This window comes from Oncorhynchus mykiss, chromosome 28 (assembly GCF_013265735.2).
Source record: "Oncorhynchus mykiss isolate Arlee chromosome 28, USDA_OmykA_1.1, whole genome shotgun sequence".
Lineage (NCBI taxonomy): Eukaryota > Metazoa > Chordata > Actinopteri > Salmoniformes > Salmonidae > Oncorhynchus > Oncorhynchus mykiss.
The window spans coordinates 23,820,055-23,838,436 of NC_048592.1; the positions used below are offsets into that span (position 1 = coordinate 23,820,055).

The 18,382-nt window shown below is 43.1% G+C and overlaps 1 protein-coding gene across 8 annotated transcripts in view; it reads right to left on the reverse strand.

The window, feature by feature from the left end:
- Positions 1–18,382, reverse strand: part of LOC110508187 (disco-interacting protein 2 homolog C) — a 257,629-nt gene that overhangs the window by 32,201 nt on the left and 207,046 nt on the right. For 7 of the 8 annotated variants that reach the window (XM_036967148.1, XM_036967141.1, XM_036967142.1 and 4 more), the window contains 13 exons: positions 15,565–15,667; positions 14,866–14,930; positions 14,262–14,355; positions 13,822–13,941; positions 11,465–11,579; positions 10,363–10,502; positions 8,489–8,625; positions 7,931–8,139; positions 7,373–7,487; positions 5,964–6,165; positions 5,042–5,151; positions 1,019–1,099; positions 531–654 (listed from right to left, as the gene is read on the reverse strand). In XM_036967148.1, the coding sequence (XP_036823043.1) occupies positions 531–654; positions 1,019–1,099; positions 5,042–5,151; positions 5,964–6,165; positions 7,373–7,487; positions 7,931–8,139; positions 8,489–8,625; positions 10,363–10,502; positions 11,465–11,579; positions 13,822–13,941; positions 14,262–14,355; positions 14,866–14,930; positions 15,565–15,667 (1,615 nt within the window). The remainder of the gene's footprint in view (positions 1–530; positions 655–1,018; positions 1,100–5,041; positions 5,152–5,963; positions 6,166–7,372; positions 7,488–7,930; positions 8,140–8,488; positions 8,626–10,362; positions 10,503–11,464; positions 11,580–13,821; positions 13,942–14,261; positions 14,356–14,865; positions 14,931–15,564; positions 15,668–18,382) is intronic. The other variant, XM_036967144.1, reaches the window with a different exon arrangement.

Genomic DNA, 18,382 nt, shown 5'->3' on the forward strand with positions numbered 1-18,382 from the left:
CATTATGGACCTATGGTTCACTCTGAACGCTTGAATGTCCCTGGCTCCCAAATGCTGATGGAGTTCCAAATTAGAGTTCTACCTTCTAAAACCTGGAACATTCAGTCCTGTCTCTCGCCAAAGGCCTTAAAAATGGATTTTTTTGAGTCACACAGTGTGTGCCATTAAAGATCAGCACAATCTTGCTGGAAGTACTATTCTATCATAGTGGGATGTGGCTCAGGCCCTCTTGTCTTGTCAGCACTGAATGCTTCTAGGTTGATGAATGACAACAAGAAAACAGAACCTATCCCATTTGGGCGCCAGTGGGGTGTAGATATTTAGATGTTTTTTTTATTGTAGCGACACATGATGGGAAGGAAATCTTAGCTTAGTTCGTCATCGCTTATTTATGCTGTATGGATGAGGTAGGCAGCTAACCGAAAGGTTGGAATGGACAGGGACATGTTATTGTGATGCACAATAACTGACAACACACAAACCCAGTGACAGACATGTCGTGTGTGTGTGTGTTTGTACACCAGACATACCAGGGGGGTAGACGAGCGCAACGTGATCCCCGTCCTGCAGGTGTCCTCGCTCCGCCAGCATGGTAGCAATCTTCTCTGCTCTCTTATGCAACTGGACACATGACAGCGAGCTGGCTATCGTCCCCTGTAGTCACACACACACACACGCACGCGCACACACAAAAACACACAGAGAGAGAGAAAGAGTGACAGAGAGAGACAGAGAAAAACAGAGAGAGAGATAAAGAGACAGAGAGAGACAGACAATCAGAAATGACCACAGATACAGTGTCATGCAAAACTGCTGAATCAATACTAGATAGCAAGAAAATTATGATTTACAGTCAACATTTTCAATGGGTCTTTGATAGGGCTACTTCAAATAAAATCCTGATGTGTTTCTCTAACAGCCGGCAACAATGCCGACTATTTCAGTTGCTACTGCTATGTTTACAAAACATGTTAGGAGTCAGGTGTGAACAATCACAATACAGCCAGACCACACCTACCCTTGAGTTGAGCAGTGTGTAAAGCACATGGTCTGGAGTGGTCTGGGCCCTCCATTGTAACACTTCAGAGAGAAAGAGGAACTAAACAAATAGAAAGAAAGAGGAAAGTAAGCATGCCGCTGGATGCCCACGTCACACAGAGGAGGGGACATTCTGACTCAGTGTTAAAATCAGACAGGAGGACAACCAGGTGTCACAAATCACACCCTATTCCCTGTTTAGAATGCACTACGTTCACCCAGGGCATGCATGGGGCTCTGGTAAAAAGCAGTGCACTATATAGGGAATAGGGTACCATTTCACAAAACCTGTTAGCCTTTTGAGGAGAAGATGTTACAGTCCTTTTCATATTAGAAGGTGACACGCTGAGTTCTTAATAAAACAGCATTCTTGCAGCACAATGAACTGCACTCATAATATTTCAACCCTGAGAGAGAGAGAGACAGAGAACGATAGAGGGAGAGAGAGAAAGGGTAGCCAGCACACAACACATGAGCTCCATATTGGTGCAGCAGATATAAAAGACAGTGTGAGGAATGAGAAGGGGCCAAGCGTGTCTCAGCTTTATGCATTTTTCAAAGTTTGATCCGTGGGGGCAGTGGAGGAGTAAATAGGTGTAGTGTAATTCATGTCAATTGCAGTTTGGATCTGTGGGAGGCACGGAGCAGGACAGTTAGGAGTCTGTAGTGTAATATTGCCTGTCTTCATGCCTGGTTTTATAGTGATGAATTAGAAATACAATATGCACCGTTTTAATCCACCGGGTCCAACTGCTACAGATAGAGGATCACAGACGACAGGACTTACAGTACTTCGCTGCTCTGAACTCCAGGGCCTGAGCAAAATCCACCCACCACCAACAGTCATCTTAGCATGTGTGTCTAGTTTTTGAAAAAGGCTGTGAAAATTAGAGCCGTTGAAAGTGTTTAGTTTTACACTAGGGCTCTTGCCATTAAGTAGGGACAGATGTTGTCCTGTTGAAACACAGTCATTTGATATTTCCTGTCTAATTCCATAGGAAGGCCTGTTTTCAACAGAAACACAAAACAGACTACTTCCTGTGAACCCCGTAAATGTTCCAAATTGCACCCTATTCCCTATATAGTATACTACTTTTGACCTGGGCACATAGGGCTCTGGTCAAAAGTAGTGCACTACAAGTGAGGGGCTGCCTGAGACTAAGTGAAGCCCTCTCTGCACCCAAACAAACATTAAGACAGGAACTTATTCCAGTCTGCCAACACCTCAACAACATTAGGAAAATACAAACACTTTCCTGATGAAAACATCACTCAGGAACTTGCCATTAGCCCTGTGGATAATTTAATAAAACCAATGTATTCTGTTCGCTCTCTGGTCACAGGAAACCGTCCCACTACTGTAGAGGGGAAACTACATATCTCTGGATCAGTAGGAGACCGAGAGGCCCAAGCTTCATCCCAATTGACACCCTATTCGGTATATAGTGCACTACATTTGACAAGAGCCTATAGGCTTGGGTAGTGCTCTACATAGGGAATAGGGTGCCATTTGGGATGCAATCCCGGTATTGTCAGAGTTGCGACAGCTAGAAGACATAGAGACTGATAGAAAGTGCTGAGCTTTGTATTGAACTGTGACGACCCACCCTCTCCTCGGAGATTCCCCCAGTGCTCCAGTGAAGCCTGACCCTTCCGCTCAGTACAGAATAGTACAAAGACCTTTTGTCTTTAATCAGCCCAGGCAGTCAGTGTCTGTCTGTAACTCAGATTCCAGGGCCTAGGTTAGAATCAGCAGAGAAGAGCTTCATCTGTTAGTTAAAAGAGTCTGTGACTCCAGAGTTTAAGAGGATCCGCTGTCATGATCAAAGTGGATAGCTTAAGAGTCTTTAGTGTTATGTGACGAGGTGGTCAGTGGTGTACGTTTTCAGCAACAGTAACATGAAGTTTACCACAAAGTATTAGTTGCCCTAGCAACGCTCATATTGCATACATTGTTAAAACATGCTAGAGCAGCAACCATTACCTACCACACATGGCTAGACCCACCCAAAAAATCACAACATTTTATATAAGGGAAATCGAGCTACGAAGAATAAGAAAAACCCATTCACACAGAGGGCCTGATTTTCAGATGGATGAGCATACAGACAGAAAGATGGTCCATCCGGGTGCATTAAGGTGATGAAGAGAGAGAAGCAGCAGAGATAGTATTATGGTTTGGTTGGCATGCTGAACAGAACAGAGGAAGGGATACAGAATGATGGTTGCTAGGGGGATTAGATCACATGAAAGTGTACATGAACAGTCTGAGTCAGAGGAATCCGAGCCACACCACAAACAATTTCTGCATCCCAAATGTCACTGTATTCCCTATATATATTGCACTACTTTTAACCAAAGCGCTATGGGCCCTGGTCACAAGTAGTGCACTATATAGGGAATAGTATGCTGTTCGGGATACAAGCCAATGTGTCCTGTCCTCATGAGGGAAAGTAGAAACAGAAGAAATCTGTGTCTGTTGTGTTGTCACAGTTGTTTGCCTTGTCACTTCACATTAGAGGGCATACTGCCTAAGTGGCAGCCAGATGGGGTAAATGATGAGATTTTTCTGAATTAGAGAAAGTAGAAATCAATTCTGTCTCCGCTACGCTACGGCTACCCTCACCGTCGTTCAGCGCCACCAGCCAGGCACTACACATTTCTTTATTAATAATGACTTTCCACACCACTGCCATGGTAAAAGAAAGTGCTATCAAATCTAGTCTGACAAATCACATAGCTACACACCCTTAATGTTTGTACACCTCTATTGACAGGGGTTTCGTCCTAAATGGCAGCCTAATCCGTTTGTAGTGCACTACTTTTGACCAAAGCCGTATGGAACCTGCTCAAAAGTAGTGCACTATATAGGGAGCCATTTCAGATGCACTCAGGTTAGTCCTAAAACCCTGAGGGAAATGTTCTGTTTGAAGGTAAAGTGAATGAAAACAACCAACCAAGACAACACAATCCTTCACCCAGACTAGTCTGTTTACTAGTCTGATCTGACATCCACTATGTGGCCTGTCTTGGGAAAACCTGACCTAAATGTGAAGTAAGGGCTTAGAGAATCCCAGACGAGATCCCAGTCTGTGTGACTGGGATGTTGATGAAGGGATTGTTCAAACACTCTGTGGAAATAGAGGGGAAGCAAAGGAGACAAGAAACCTGGAAGCCTAGTGTCAATACATAGAACCACTGCGAGAACACACCAAACTGTGTGCCAAATGGCTCCTTATTCCCTATATAGTTAGTGCACTACTTTTGACCAGGGCCCATAAGGATAGGGTGTCATTTGGGGTGCAGTCCATGGGTACACTTACACACCCCATTATTAGGTATCTCAGAGACAGAGAGCCTCTTACACTTAAGGCTATGAAATCGAAGTGAAATGTCTTACTGTGCCTACGAAATATATTAAAGTGGCCTGTCTCTGTGATGCTTTTAAAGGATTTGTTCCATATTAGTCCTGTAACAACATCCGTCTACTGTTACCAGTACAGTTGTAGTCTTTAAATTGAGTCTAACGCAGACAATACATCTGACTGGACAGCAGAGCTATGGGGCTGTTGTCGGTATTACTCCGTCCATATAAATGCTTAGAGATCATGAATGAAAGAATAGAATTAGAAAGATCATATATAGAAAACAGAGGATGTTACATAAAGCATTCAAATGACTTGAGGAGACTACAGATGAATAATGGTCGAACTACCACTACACTGTTGTGTATAAGGGGGTCAAACGAGCGTAGATGGTCAAATGAAACATGAAGAGCGTGCCAGATTAAACCGGGCCAGGATGTGTCCCAAATGGCACCCTATTCTCTATACAGCACACTACTTTTGACCAGGGACCATAGGGCTCTTGTCAAAAGTATTGCACTATGTAGGTGAAAATAATGCCATTTGGGATGCATCATCAAATTCAGCTAGTGGCCCACAGTCGATGGTTTAATGAGTGTGTTGATGAAAACCAAGCCCTCAGAGAGCCACACACACACCTTTCTTGCCTGATCATTGTCTTCCATCTGGCCCAAGTCCCTGCCACTAGCCTGGGCAATCCTCTTCCCCGAAACCAGGTTCCCCACCATCACAGAGGCAGGCCCGATCTCTGTGGACAGAGGCATAGGGGTCAGACATACATACCTACACAGTCACACACACACACACACACAGTCACACACACAGTCACACACACACAGTCACACACACACACAGTCACACACACACACAGTCACACACACACACACACACACACACACACACACGGGGGTGGTCTATATCCCTGGCTGTGATCTGTAGTGATATACACTGGCTCACATTGTGTGTGTGCAGTGAATTCCCCCTAATCCCCAGAATACATTTACAGTGACAGGGTGGGCTGAGATTGACCTTGTGTTCAGAGGCAAATGGAACTGAATGGGTGGGTCAATTGACTGGAGGATTCTACTCTGACAGAGTGCCTTTCAGACAGAAATGTCCAGAGAAACTTGTGCTGCAAAGGAAGATCTATCTAGGAGGAACACAGTCTAATGGAGAGAGGTGACAGCTGAGATACGGGATGGAATGTGTTGGATCAGATGGGAAACATGCTACAATAGTCATCGGACCAGATTACAATACACTCCCTGTACAGTTCTCAATCTGCATGATCTTAGTTCTACACCTCATCCAACGTTATCTAACGTTATAAACACATAAGTTGAAATAAATGAATGTAGATATCTCTATCTCCCTATCTGAACAGGTTTTCAAATATATAAATCTAATATACATCTAAGTGAATCTAATTGCAAGTTCTGAACTGACTTCATTGCACCCAATAAAACCACACAAACTAAGGATTTCAATTCAACAAATGAACTATCAATCCCCTAGGCAGACCCGCTCAGGATGGTGTGCTACGGTGTAACAGTGTCTCACCTGGTTGTTTCTGCCGGGGCTTGGGCAGGTTGGTGACACAGGTATGAGGGCACATGAGGACGTTGCAGGGGTGCAGGGAGCCCTCCAGGAACAGCTGCTTGGTCTCTGACAGGTGGATTCCCCCCAGAGGGGTTTTAGGAAGGGTGTTGGAGGGGACCAGGGCCAGGCAATACACCCCAACCTGGTGGATCCCATCTATGGCCTGTATGGGGAGGGAATGATGGGAGTGAATGAGAGAAGACCGACAGGCCACGAGCTTCAACGGCGCGTCAAATGAGTCTATTTGTCTTGCATCACCGCGAAGCAATGCTGGTAAAATGAGCTGATAAACTGTCAGAAAATAGACTGTTACGTCTGGAGTTGTGAAATGTGTCTATTTAGTGTTGATACGTTTAACTGCCAGTGCCAATATTATGTTTAGGCTAGTGCTTATGATACACGGTGTAGCAATGCAACAACATTGTATACATTTATCAACTGGATTGTGTTTCGGAATTATAGATCATGTTGTCAATTTCATTTCTTACCAGTAGGCTATCACTGTCTTAGCTTACAGCCAATTTGGTTGATGACGTTCAAACAGGGTGCATGGTTAGTGTGTGCCTTAGAAGAACTGTTATGATCTCCGCTATGCTAAGTAGACTAAAGATGTACTTGAAAATGTATTGGACTGTAAGATATGGTTTATCAGTCAAATAGGCTACATATGAAAACAACTGCCTACCTGTGTTGATTTCAACCACAGGCATATAGCCTAGGCAGGCTACGGCTGGAAAACTCAAGGAATGCCCATTTCGAGAAACAATACAACTGTTTACTATGGATGTTCAAGACAATTACAGTGGCATATGCGACGCACTGTATCTGAACTGACACTGTCACAAAAATGTTGTGTGGTCTGGGATTTAGGGTGATGTGTGCCCCATAGGCCTCAGGTCAAAAGGAGTGCATTATATAGGGAATAGTGTGCCATTTGTGACACAATCAGATAGACCTACAGCAGTAAAGACATACCATATATCGCCTGCATGTGGAGGAACAGTGATTGTTAGTGTTTGAGGCATGCAAAGTATGGCTAATGGACAAATCCTAACTGCCACTTAAGTTACATTCTCACTTGGTCTCCCATTGACATCAATACATGACTAAGTGAATATTCGACTTAAGTGGAACTAGGTGATTAGATTTGGCTACATACAAGTCGTAAAGGAAGTACAGACATCAAGGTCATGTGTAACTGGATCAAGAGGAAGAGAACATTTTTTACTGCAATCATAAAGCTGCAGAAAGATGTAATAGAGAACAGTCTCTTTAGCAATGGACAAGAACCTAGAGGGCTGGGTTACAGTACAGGGCTTTACATCAGTCTACTGGTGTGTGTGTGTGTGTGTGTGTGTGTGTGTGTATACCTGCAGCACTCTACTCATCCACTGAAAGCTGTCCTCTTCTGTAGAATCAGGTCTCTGCTCTGCCACCACCACAATCCTCTCATCATGTAACACAGTGATGGAGAACACTGCTATCCTGGAGCACAGAGAGACAGGAGACAGACCATATAATTACATATAGAATGACTTATATGATCTCTATGAGACCAACACTGTTAGCACACTGCTATCCTGGAGCACAGAAAAACAGAGAGACACAGACCAATACTGTTACCAACACAGCATTAGCAGAGACACACAACATCAATCAATCAGCTACAGTCACCATACTTTATTCATTAAGTAGTGTCAGGAGTTTTACCAGTCCACTTGACTTGATCAAGAAATTTAACCTATATCTAGGGTCCAGAGTCTATTCTATAACCTATATCTAGGGCCCAGAGTCTATTCTATAATCTATATCTAGGGCCCAGAGTCTATTCTATAACCAAAATTTAGGGCCCAGAGGCTTACCTGGTCAGGTCACATGTTCAGGAAAACTCCTGTCACTATATACACAACAGATGGATTAGAACCCACCTCCCCCTGTAGACAAACTTCATGGGCTCCACAGCCAGGGCTGTAGCCACGATGTCATCAGCGTTGTGCCTCCTTCCACCCACCACCATGAGGCCGTCCATCTTGCCAGCGATGAAGCACAACCCCCCAGGACCCACGAAGCCCAGTAAGCCTGTCCTGGTGAAGGGGTACTCACTGATGGGAGCCCCAACACTGTTCATGGGGAACACCTAGAGTACACAGACACACATTACTTTATCACAGTCATAAAAACCAGCAATACACACACAAGCATCACACACAATCCCTGAAATTCAGGTGGATTAAGTGATGGTTAAATTAGCCCAATGGCTAAATAAAACTAATTAATGAATGAACTAACAAATCACATAAGGGTGCAATTCCATTAAATGAGTCTCTCTCCACTAATGGATTAAAGCACACTTGAGGAATTGTGAATGTGTTTTTCAGACTACGGAAGCAACAGCAGTTGTTAGAGTCAATCCTCAGGAGCTTCACTTGTCCCTAGCCAGGACCCAAGGGTAGCTCAACCCACAGGCCCATGCTGTTAGACCTCACCTCAAAGGTGTTCTTGGTCATGCCTGAGAGACCGTAGTACGACGTCCCCGTGGCGACAGAACACACACACAGCTCCCCGATCTCATCTGTTTTGCATAACTGCGAAACCCCATCTGGTTTCACGACGCACATGAGAGCTGCAAGAAATTCAAAAGAGGAGGGGAAAAGAGGGGAGAGATTGAGGCCAAAAGTTTATTAGCAAATAGCGAGAGAAGAGATTTTGGAGAAGTGGCCCAGCTACCTCCCCGGATCAAGCCAAGTGCACTTAATTTTATTGACACTGTATTACTCTGCAGCAAATAGCTGAGGAAACTGAGGGTGCATCCAAAATGGTACCCTTTCCTGATTAAGTGCACTACTTTTGACCAGAGCCTTATAATGCCCTATATAGGAATAGAGTGGCATTTGTGACGCAAGCCTGGTGTGTTCAGAGGTGGAGAGGACAGTAGAAAGGTGTTGGGTGCTTCAAGACCACATCAACACACTTCCAGGAAGCCCTTAACAGACGGTAGGTTCAAATCAATTCCAGAACAACAGCAAAGGACCTTGTGAAGATGCTGGAGGAAACGGGTACAAAAGTATCTATATCCACAGTAAAACGAGTCCTATATCGACATCCTTGCTCAGCAAGGAAGAAGCCACTGCTCCAAAACCGCCATAAAAAGCCAGACTACAGCTTGCAACTGCACATGGGGACTAAGATCGTACTTTTTGGTGAAATGTCCTCTGGTCTGATGAAACAAAAATAGAACTGTTTGGCCATAATGACCATTGTTACGTTTGGAGGAAAAAGGGGGTCAATATATCTTCTTTATACGTGGTCTTGCCGGTCACTTATGAGGCGTCTGTGAGTAATGCCAGGATTTTTGAATGGAAAACAAGATTCCATTAAATGGAAACTCATTATCGGCATAAATATTAACTCCTGCTGTATCTCAAAGGAATCATTTTTGGCTGTATCAGGCATACATCAAGTTATTGTGTGTGTTGGTGTCTGGTAAATTCAAAACATCTACGCATTTTCTGTTGTTTGTTATAATGCTTTCTATCCTTGTTAGGGGCATAAGGCAGACATAAAGCTGTGTTAGGGGCATAAGGCAGACATAAAGCTGTGTTAGGGGCATAAGGCAGACATAAAGCTGTGTTAGGGGCATAAGGCAGACATAAAGCTGTGTTAGGGGCATAAGGCAGACATAAAGCTGTGTTAGGGGCATAAGGCAGACATAAAGCTGTGTTAGGGGCATAAGGCAGACATAAAGCTGTGTTAGGGGCATAAGGCAGACATAAAGCTGTGTTAGGGGCATAAGGCAGACATAAAGCTGTGTTAGGGGCATAAGGCAGACATAAAGCTGTGTTAGGGGCATAAGGCAGACATAAAGCTGTGTTAGGGGCATAAGGCAGACATAAAGCTGTGTTAGGGGCATAAGGCAGACATAAAGCTGTGTTAGGGGTATAAGGCAGACATAAAGCTGTGTTAGGGGCATAAGGCAGACATAAAGCTGTGTTAGGGGCATAAGGCAGACATAAAGCTGTGTTAGGGGCATAAGGCAGACATAAAGCTGTGTTAGGGGCATAAGGCAGACATAAAGCTGTGTTAGGGGTATAAGGCAGACATAAAGCTGTGTTAGGGAAATAAGGCAGACATAAAGCTGTGTTAGGGGCATAAGGCAGACATAAAGCTGTGTTAGGGGCATAAGGCAGACATGAAGCTGTGTTTGTTGTAGGGTTGCATAATCTCTAGTAACTTTCCAGAAATTCCCAGATTTTCCAGAAATACATGTTGCAGGTTACCAGATTCCTTCTTATTCCCATCTGATGCTGGGAATCTACCAGCCAGGACTTCTGGAAACCTTGACATTTCTACCCTTGCTTACCTCCTGGCATGGCGGTGCCCACGTCCTGCAGGGTGAGAACAGACAGCTTCTCCTCAGAGTCCACCCTGATGACCCCGTGGCTCAGACCCTGCATGGACAGTACTCCTCTCCCCGGGGGCTGGTTACTGTCATCTGTCGGCCTATTAAGAAGATTATTACTTTATTGTCCATTTACTTAATGAGCAACAGAAATGTGTCTTCTGCATATCTCATTGACACTGATAGACATACGCATTCAGTAGATACCTATATGGTCGTTCTATATGAATTCAGTACATACCTACATGGTCGTTCTATATGAATTCAGTACATACCTACATGGTCGTTCTATATGAATTCATTCACTTTTTGACCGTACCCTTTTTATTTAAACAAAACCTTCCATACTTGTTTGCCCATGGTAGAAATGGTCAGAAAAGGGGTGTGGTCAAAAAGTGATTAATCTAGAAGGACAATATACACAGAGAGCTTGGGTTCAAAACCAGGGTCAGCCACAGTGTAGTTCCACTATCAGCAATTCCAAAAATACACATCCACCAATCAAAACCTTCATCCCATTCAAACAACAGCCAATTAGAGGGCTAGAGCTGTGGCTGTTCCCGAAGCTCAACGCCCATGGGACAACGGAAGGTTATAAAAAAAAAACAGGACAACGCCACAATGGGGGGTGCTTTCATTAGAGTTACTGCGTGTGTGTCCGTGCGTGTGTGTCCGTGCGTGTGTGTCTGGGCAACAGAAGAGAAACTGCCATATGTTTTATTGGCATGCCGTTTATTAGATTTGTGAGTTTGAAACTGTGTTTGCTGGAAATAAAATCATGTAATTGCCACAGTACCCGTAATGGCAAGATGCATGTGGTGCACACAGTGAGCATTTTACAGTGTCATAATCAAGAGCAGGGAGTGAAATCTCAAATTACAGGAAAAAGTGAATTAAACTTGCCCTCGTTCGTGTAAGCAGTGGCTATTTGAAGTTGAGCTACTCTATGTAACAGATGGATGAAAAAACACTGACCTTAAAATACCACAGGACAGTAAACGTAAGAGTTTCTTTTTTTTAAGAGCATATAAGTTAATACCAACAAGAGTGTGTGTGTGTGTACCTCCTGATGGCTACAGTGAGGGCCTCTGGAGAGCTGGCACAGGGACAAATAACCTCCGGCTTCAGCCCCTTACTCTGGAAGACATTGAGGAACGCATCGCACGACGAGATGGACCCTGAGAGAGAGGAAGAGAGAGGGGAGAGACAAAGAGAGAGAGAGGGATGAGAGAGAGGAAGACAGAGAAAGATAACATAAGTTAAGAGTCAATGTTGAAGAACAAACAGATATCCAATCATGCTACTACAGACTGACTTATTGACAGACTTGCTCATTCAAATTTAAGTTGTGCGGTTTTTGAGTGGGTTGGAAGCAATATATATTGCTCCGGTGCGAGGAGAGGAGAACTCAAATCCAATACATTATACCAATCTAACATGTCAGCATTGTTTGATTATGTGGACAACTGTTACAGCAGGTTAATTGCTGTGGCACAGTTGATTTGCTCCATGCTTGCACTGCTTGTCAGCACCACCATAACCATGTCAGGCTGAGCTCAGACGCTGAGCACACATACTGCTCATTATCAAATGACGTTATCGAATTTCACTGCCTTCCGTTACCAGGTCTCATTGCCTCTTAACCATTCTCTTAACCCATTTGTTCCTTTCAATTATATTCTTTAGATTCACATTTATAAGGCTAGCATTGGAAAAGAACAGCATTACTCAACCCTTACCCTCCCCATAGGTACCGTTGAAGTCAGAAGTTTACATACACTGTAGCCAAATACATTTAAACTCAGTTTTTCACAATTCCTGACATTTAATTCTAGTAAAATTCCCGGTGTTAGGTCAGTTAGGATCACCACTTTATTTTAAGAATGTGAAATGTCAGAATAATAGCCTTTCAGGTTATGTCGATATAGGACTCATTTTACTGTGGATATACAGTGGGAGGAACAAGTATTTTATACACTGCCGATTTTGCAGGTTTTCCTGCTTACAAAGCATGTAGAGGTCTGTAATTTTTATCATAGGTACACTTAAACTGTGAGAGACGGAATCTAAATCACATTGTATGATTTTTAAGTAATTAATTTGCATTTTATTGCATGACATAAGTATTTGATCACCTATCAACCAGTAAGAATTCCGGCTCTCACAGACCTATTAGTTTTTTCTCCCCACTGTAGATACTTTTGTACCCGTTTCCTCCAGCATCTTCACAAGGTCCTTTGCTGTTGTTCTGAGATTGATTTGCACTTTTCGCACTAAAGTACGTTCATCTCTAGGAGACAGAATGTGTCTCCTTCCTGAGCGGTATGACGGCTGCGTGGTCCCATGGTGTTTATACTTGCGTACTATTGTGTGTACAGATGAACGTGGTACCTCCAGGCATTTGGAAATTGCTCCCAAGGATGAACCAGACTTGTGGAGGTCTACAATTTTTTTTCTGAGGTCTTGGCTGATTTCTTTTGATTTTCCCATGATGTCAAGCAAAGAGGCACTGAGTTTGAAGGTAGGCCTTGAAATACATCCACAGGTACACCTCCAATTGACTCAAATTATGTCAATTAGCCTATCAGAAGCCTCTAAAGCCATGACATAAACAGCTTGGAAAATTCCAGAAAATTAAAGGGACACTAAACTTCTGACCCACTGGAATTGTGATACAGTGAATTGTAAGTGAAATAATCTGTCTGTAAACAATTGTTGGAAAAATTACTTGTGTCATGCACGAAGTAGATGTCCTAACCGACTTGCCAAAACTATAGTTTGTTAACAAGAAATTGGTGGAGTGGTTGAAAAACAAGTTTTAATGACTGTAAACTTCTGACTTCAAGTGTATCTTAAGCTATACAAATGTAGCAGTGGTATGTAGTGTTCGTTTTTACAGCACCAGTGGTAGATTACTGTAATGGTTCCATGGCAGCTGCTTGGTCAATTATATATTGGTTACATTATACTTCATTACAAGTCCCTGTAGTCGGAATCAAGACTAGCGTTATAAGACTACTTAGTCTAGGTGACAAAGGGACATTCTATGAGACCTGCATCATGAACATGGACAGAGTTACAGTACTATAGTTCTGCACAATATTTTACCCCATCTGATACATTTCTAGAATTCATTTTTAGAGAGAGGCAGACAGAGAGGCAGAGCCAGACAGAAAGACAGAGCGAGATAGAGAAAGACAGAGAGACAGAGAGAGAGGTAGAGCGAGACAGAGAAAGACAGAGAGAGAGAGGCAGAGCGAGACAGAGAGAGAGAGGCAGAGCGAGAGAGAAAGGCAGAGCGAGAGTGAGAGAGTGAGAGAGTGTGAGAGAGAGAGAGAGAGAGAGAGAGAGAGAGAGAGAGAGAGCGAGAGTGAGAGAGTGAGAGAGAGAGTGAGAGAGAATAGAGTAGTGTGGTCTTACAGGGGTTGGATCCATCGGCCACCACTAGCATGCGTAGTGAGCTCAGGTTGACGTCCCTCTGGTCCTTGTGGGCCACCAAGGCCCAGTGCATGTCCCTGGACTTTACACATGCCACCTTCGCTGTGGGATGGATCACACCATGGGAAGGGTTAAGGTCAGTTCACATGAAGAAAAAAAAGAAGTCAATCAGTGTGGTCAAAATGCATGTTCAATATTATTGGCTATTATAATAGCCCAATAACATTCAGAAGATATCACTTTTGGTGTTACTCCAATCGGTCAAAATGCTAACAGTGAAGTAACAGTTTCAACTGTACATGAAACCATCCTTACAACCATGTAAAATGCAATATTATTAAACAGTATCAATTGTCAAATACACACGTATCTGAAGTATATTAGCTGAAGCTTGAGTGAATGGAGAGATGGTGAATCCAGACCTTTGTATTGGCACACTTTCTGGATCCAGGACAGTGGGTTGACCTTCATCAGTGAGTAGGGTATACTGATAACATGCATCATGTTCATCACACTCTGCAACAGGAGAGACACATTAATCAGAGCCGTTATTACATGTAAGTCAAGACTCAATCAAGACTGGTAATTATCAGGATTTTTCTAGGCTAATTAGGAAAACTGATATGAGATCTCATTGGTTAAAACACTGATTAATTAGTGTATGCACTATGCATCCCAAACCGCACCCTTTCACCTTTATAGTACAGGGCCTGATGGGCCCTCGTAAAAAGTAGTGCACCCGAAAGGTAATAGGATGCCATTTGGGATGCAGACTGTATTGCTCTAACACAACAGAGACTAAAGACCCTGTGGCTACACATTAGAATATATTCACTGTTCGTTATAATTGGATTTGGGAGAACACATTTAAACAGTGGTAAAAATCCCCTCTGATAATATAATTCCCATTTCAAAATGGTGCTCAAAGAAAACATAGTAAGAATATAATAATCTTTAACGAGCCCTCTAAGCCCTGTGCAGACATGTGTGTGTGTGTGTATCAAAGCCCTGCTGGAAGGTCCTCACCGTGAGAATACCATGCCACAGCCCCACGTCCTTCTTAAAGTCTAATACATTCACTATGGTCTCAGCTGCAGAGGAGAGAGAGGCACAGAGAGAGAGAGGCACAGAGAGAGAGGCAGAGAGAGAGAGAGGCAGAGAGAGAGGCAGAGAGAGAGAGGCAGAGAGAGAGAGAGAGGCAGAGAGAGAGAGAGGCACAGAGAGAGAGAGAGAGGCACAGAGAGAGAGAGGCACAGAGAGAGAGAGGCACAGAGAGAGAGGCAGAGGCAGAGAGAGAGAGAGGCAGAGAGAGAGAGGCAGAGAGAGAGAGGCAGAGAGAGAGAGAGAGGCAGAGAGAGAGGCAGAGAGAGAGAGGCAGAGAGAGAGAGAGAGGCAGAGAGAGAGAGAGAGAGAGGCAGAGAGAGAGAGAGAGAGAGATAACAGAGCACATAATAGTTTAATCCAACATAGACATCTCAAACAGTAACCCTGATACATGACATGTTAGATTCTATGTACACAATGCATGATCATTACTGTGAGAGATGGGGTTTAGACCAATGACTGTTGTGAGAAGCAGAACACCCAAACAAGTGAAAGATGGAGAGAGAATCCAATTGTAATGAAAAAGTATTTATCTAATGCATGTTCTATGTCTCCCATAGCAGAGTCTTAGTGCTATGACTTCTGTAGAATGTCTTATCGGAGAGGGTTGCAGAGTCCCACCTTCTGTGTATCCACAGGACTGGGTGAGGGCCTGACAGTGAGTCAGCAGAGCTATCCTCATCACCGTCACTCCCAGCACACTGCCATCCTTACACGTCTTATACTGCAGGTGAGAGAGGAAAGAGGTGAGGAGAGAGACAGAGACAGAGCGAGCGAGTGACAGACACACACAGAGAGAGCGAGAGATAGACAGAGAGCAGGCGTTAGGATGTGTATCACAGTCACAAAGCAGCAACACAGACCATCATTACACATATTGGCCATTATTTCCCCTACCTACAGTACGGTCATGTTGCTAGACGCCACCTGTTAATTACAGTACAGACAAACCATGGCTCATTTCAAACACTGCTTGTAAAGCCACTCTACTGTTACATATCTGATTCATTATCAGTCGCTAGTATTGAGAATACACATAATGCCTCTTAGCAGATGATGTTGTTCTGCCTACTTTTTACACACATCCTGGGGTAGGGCAGTGCTATTGCCATGTTCTGAAACTGAAATTCTGCCTTTAACCATCAGGCAGTAACATCCTTTCTCTCAGACCAGACATCCCAGTCCTAGTAGACACACACAGTACTAGATGAGGACGGGAATGACAGTCTTCACTCTAATAAAGCCATGGTGCCTCCTCCAGTCAGTCTGATGAACGACCACAGAGCTAGCTTAGAGCAACACAACATAAACACTATACAGACTAGTGTCAGCTTCAGCCACTGCTTGACTGAGCACAGAGAGAGAGAAAAATATTAGTTTATTTATTTTTCCTTCTGTACTTTAACTATTTGCATATCATTACAACACCGTTATTATACTCATAATATGACATTTGAAATGTCTTTATTCTTTTGGAACTTTTGTGAGTGTAATGTTTACTGTACATTTTTTATTTCACTTTTGTTTATTATCTAATTCACTTGCTTTGGCAATGTAAACATATGTTTCCAATGCCAATAAAGCCCTTAAATTGAATTGATAGAGACAGAGAGCGAGCATTCCATCTGTCTGTCTGAGGGTACCTCCCAAAATGCATCCTATTCCCTACATAGTGCCCTACTTTTGACCAGAGCCCTATGAACCCTAGTCAAAAGTAGTACACTACAGTATAAGGCAGGGCTGTTCAAATCTGGTCCTGGAGGGACAAAACACTTCTGTTTTTTGTTTCTACCCGGTAGTCAATTGAACTCACCTGGTGTCCCACCTGGTGTCCCTTGATTGAATCAGTCCCTGATTAGAAGTTGAGGATGAAAACCAGAAGTGTTTTGTTCCTCCAGGACCAACATTGAACAGCCCTGCTATATAGGGAATAGGGGGCCATTTGGGACACTTAGGAATGAATAGCAGCAACTTTCATTATTCACAGTATATTTTATCTCAACCTAACTAATGGGAGAACAGCACTCGACATTTAGATGGATTATACCATTGATTTTCTAATCTGCACTAAGAGACAGGGAGATGGAACAAAATTATTAAAGGTGGACTGCACTTCCTGATCTCGCCTCATTTTAGACTTGGTTCATTAAGAAATGCTAGCAGCCATGACTGAATTAAAACATGAATTGGTTTCGGGGTGTGGTTTGATGTGGGTGTCTCGTGTGTGTTTGCAGGTGGGAAGAGTTAGTCAAATTATTTAGCCAATTAGCTTCAGTCGGCTGGTGTGCGACCATGGCAAAGTTGGTTTGACTTTGGATAGCCTATCTCTGGGGATAGTTAGGGACCATCAAATTACACAATGTAAATGGGACAATATTTTCATGTTGCACATCTTTTAGTTGCACATCTTTTAGAATTTCTACAATTTATAATTGGTTTGAGGTTTTTAAGTAATTGACATTTTTAATTATTGACCTTTTAAAGTATTGTCCCTTGTGCATTGGTCCCTAACTAGCCCCATAGGGATATCATTTATCAAATCAATTTTACCATGGGCATTACGATAGGGTCATGTGCAGCTGCGCTACGAATGTATGATTACTTGGGTGCTGCCAGTTGTGGGCAGGATTAAAATAAACCCAACCCAAATAAACCTGTTGTGTTACCCTTCATTCCGTGACACCATTTCCCCCCCTATCATCTCACAAATCTCAGTTTTGGATGAGACTGACTTTATGACCAAAATTATTCCGTTTACACTTTGTAGTCCATTTTTTTGCACGATAATAAATGTTTATGACTCATATCAATGCCACATAGGCGATTTTCAAAACAAGAAGTTGCTTTTTAGGGGGCAGTCGCTCTTTAAAAGTTAGACAGTCATTAGGTTAAGTCATTATAACAGACCTTCATGCTCTATATCTTACAGACTATCTGAAGTAGTATTACATTGAGAAGAGTGATGCATAGCATATCCAGATATCTGCTCAGCCTTACATATGTCTAGTGATGCATGACTACGAAAACAACCATGTCTAAAAGATTAAGTCCAGAACTAAATATTTCTGGAGACATTTTCCTTTGTAGAATTGACGAGGACATTTCTTGTAAGCCATTGCTGAACATTTTTCTTGTAAATGTCCATTTGACTAAGGAGAGGACTAGAAAAAATGTGGGGACTGAGTAGGAAAGTACTTTGAGTAAGCCAAAAGTACCAAAACGGTCACTACCCATTTTTTGGAGACTGTCTAGACATCAACAAACAATGGACCCATCCCAAATGGCACCCTATTCCCTATAAAGTGCACTACTTTTGACTAGGGCTTTGGTCATATGTAGTGCACTATATAACACTGTAGAAAGAAACTTTATTGTCCATCCAGGATGGCCATTTTTCTTTGGCATCACCTTCCATTAAAAGGATCACATACATTCTCAC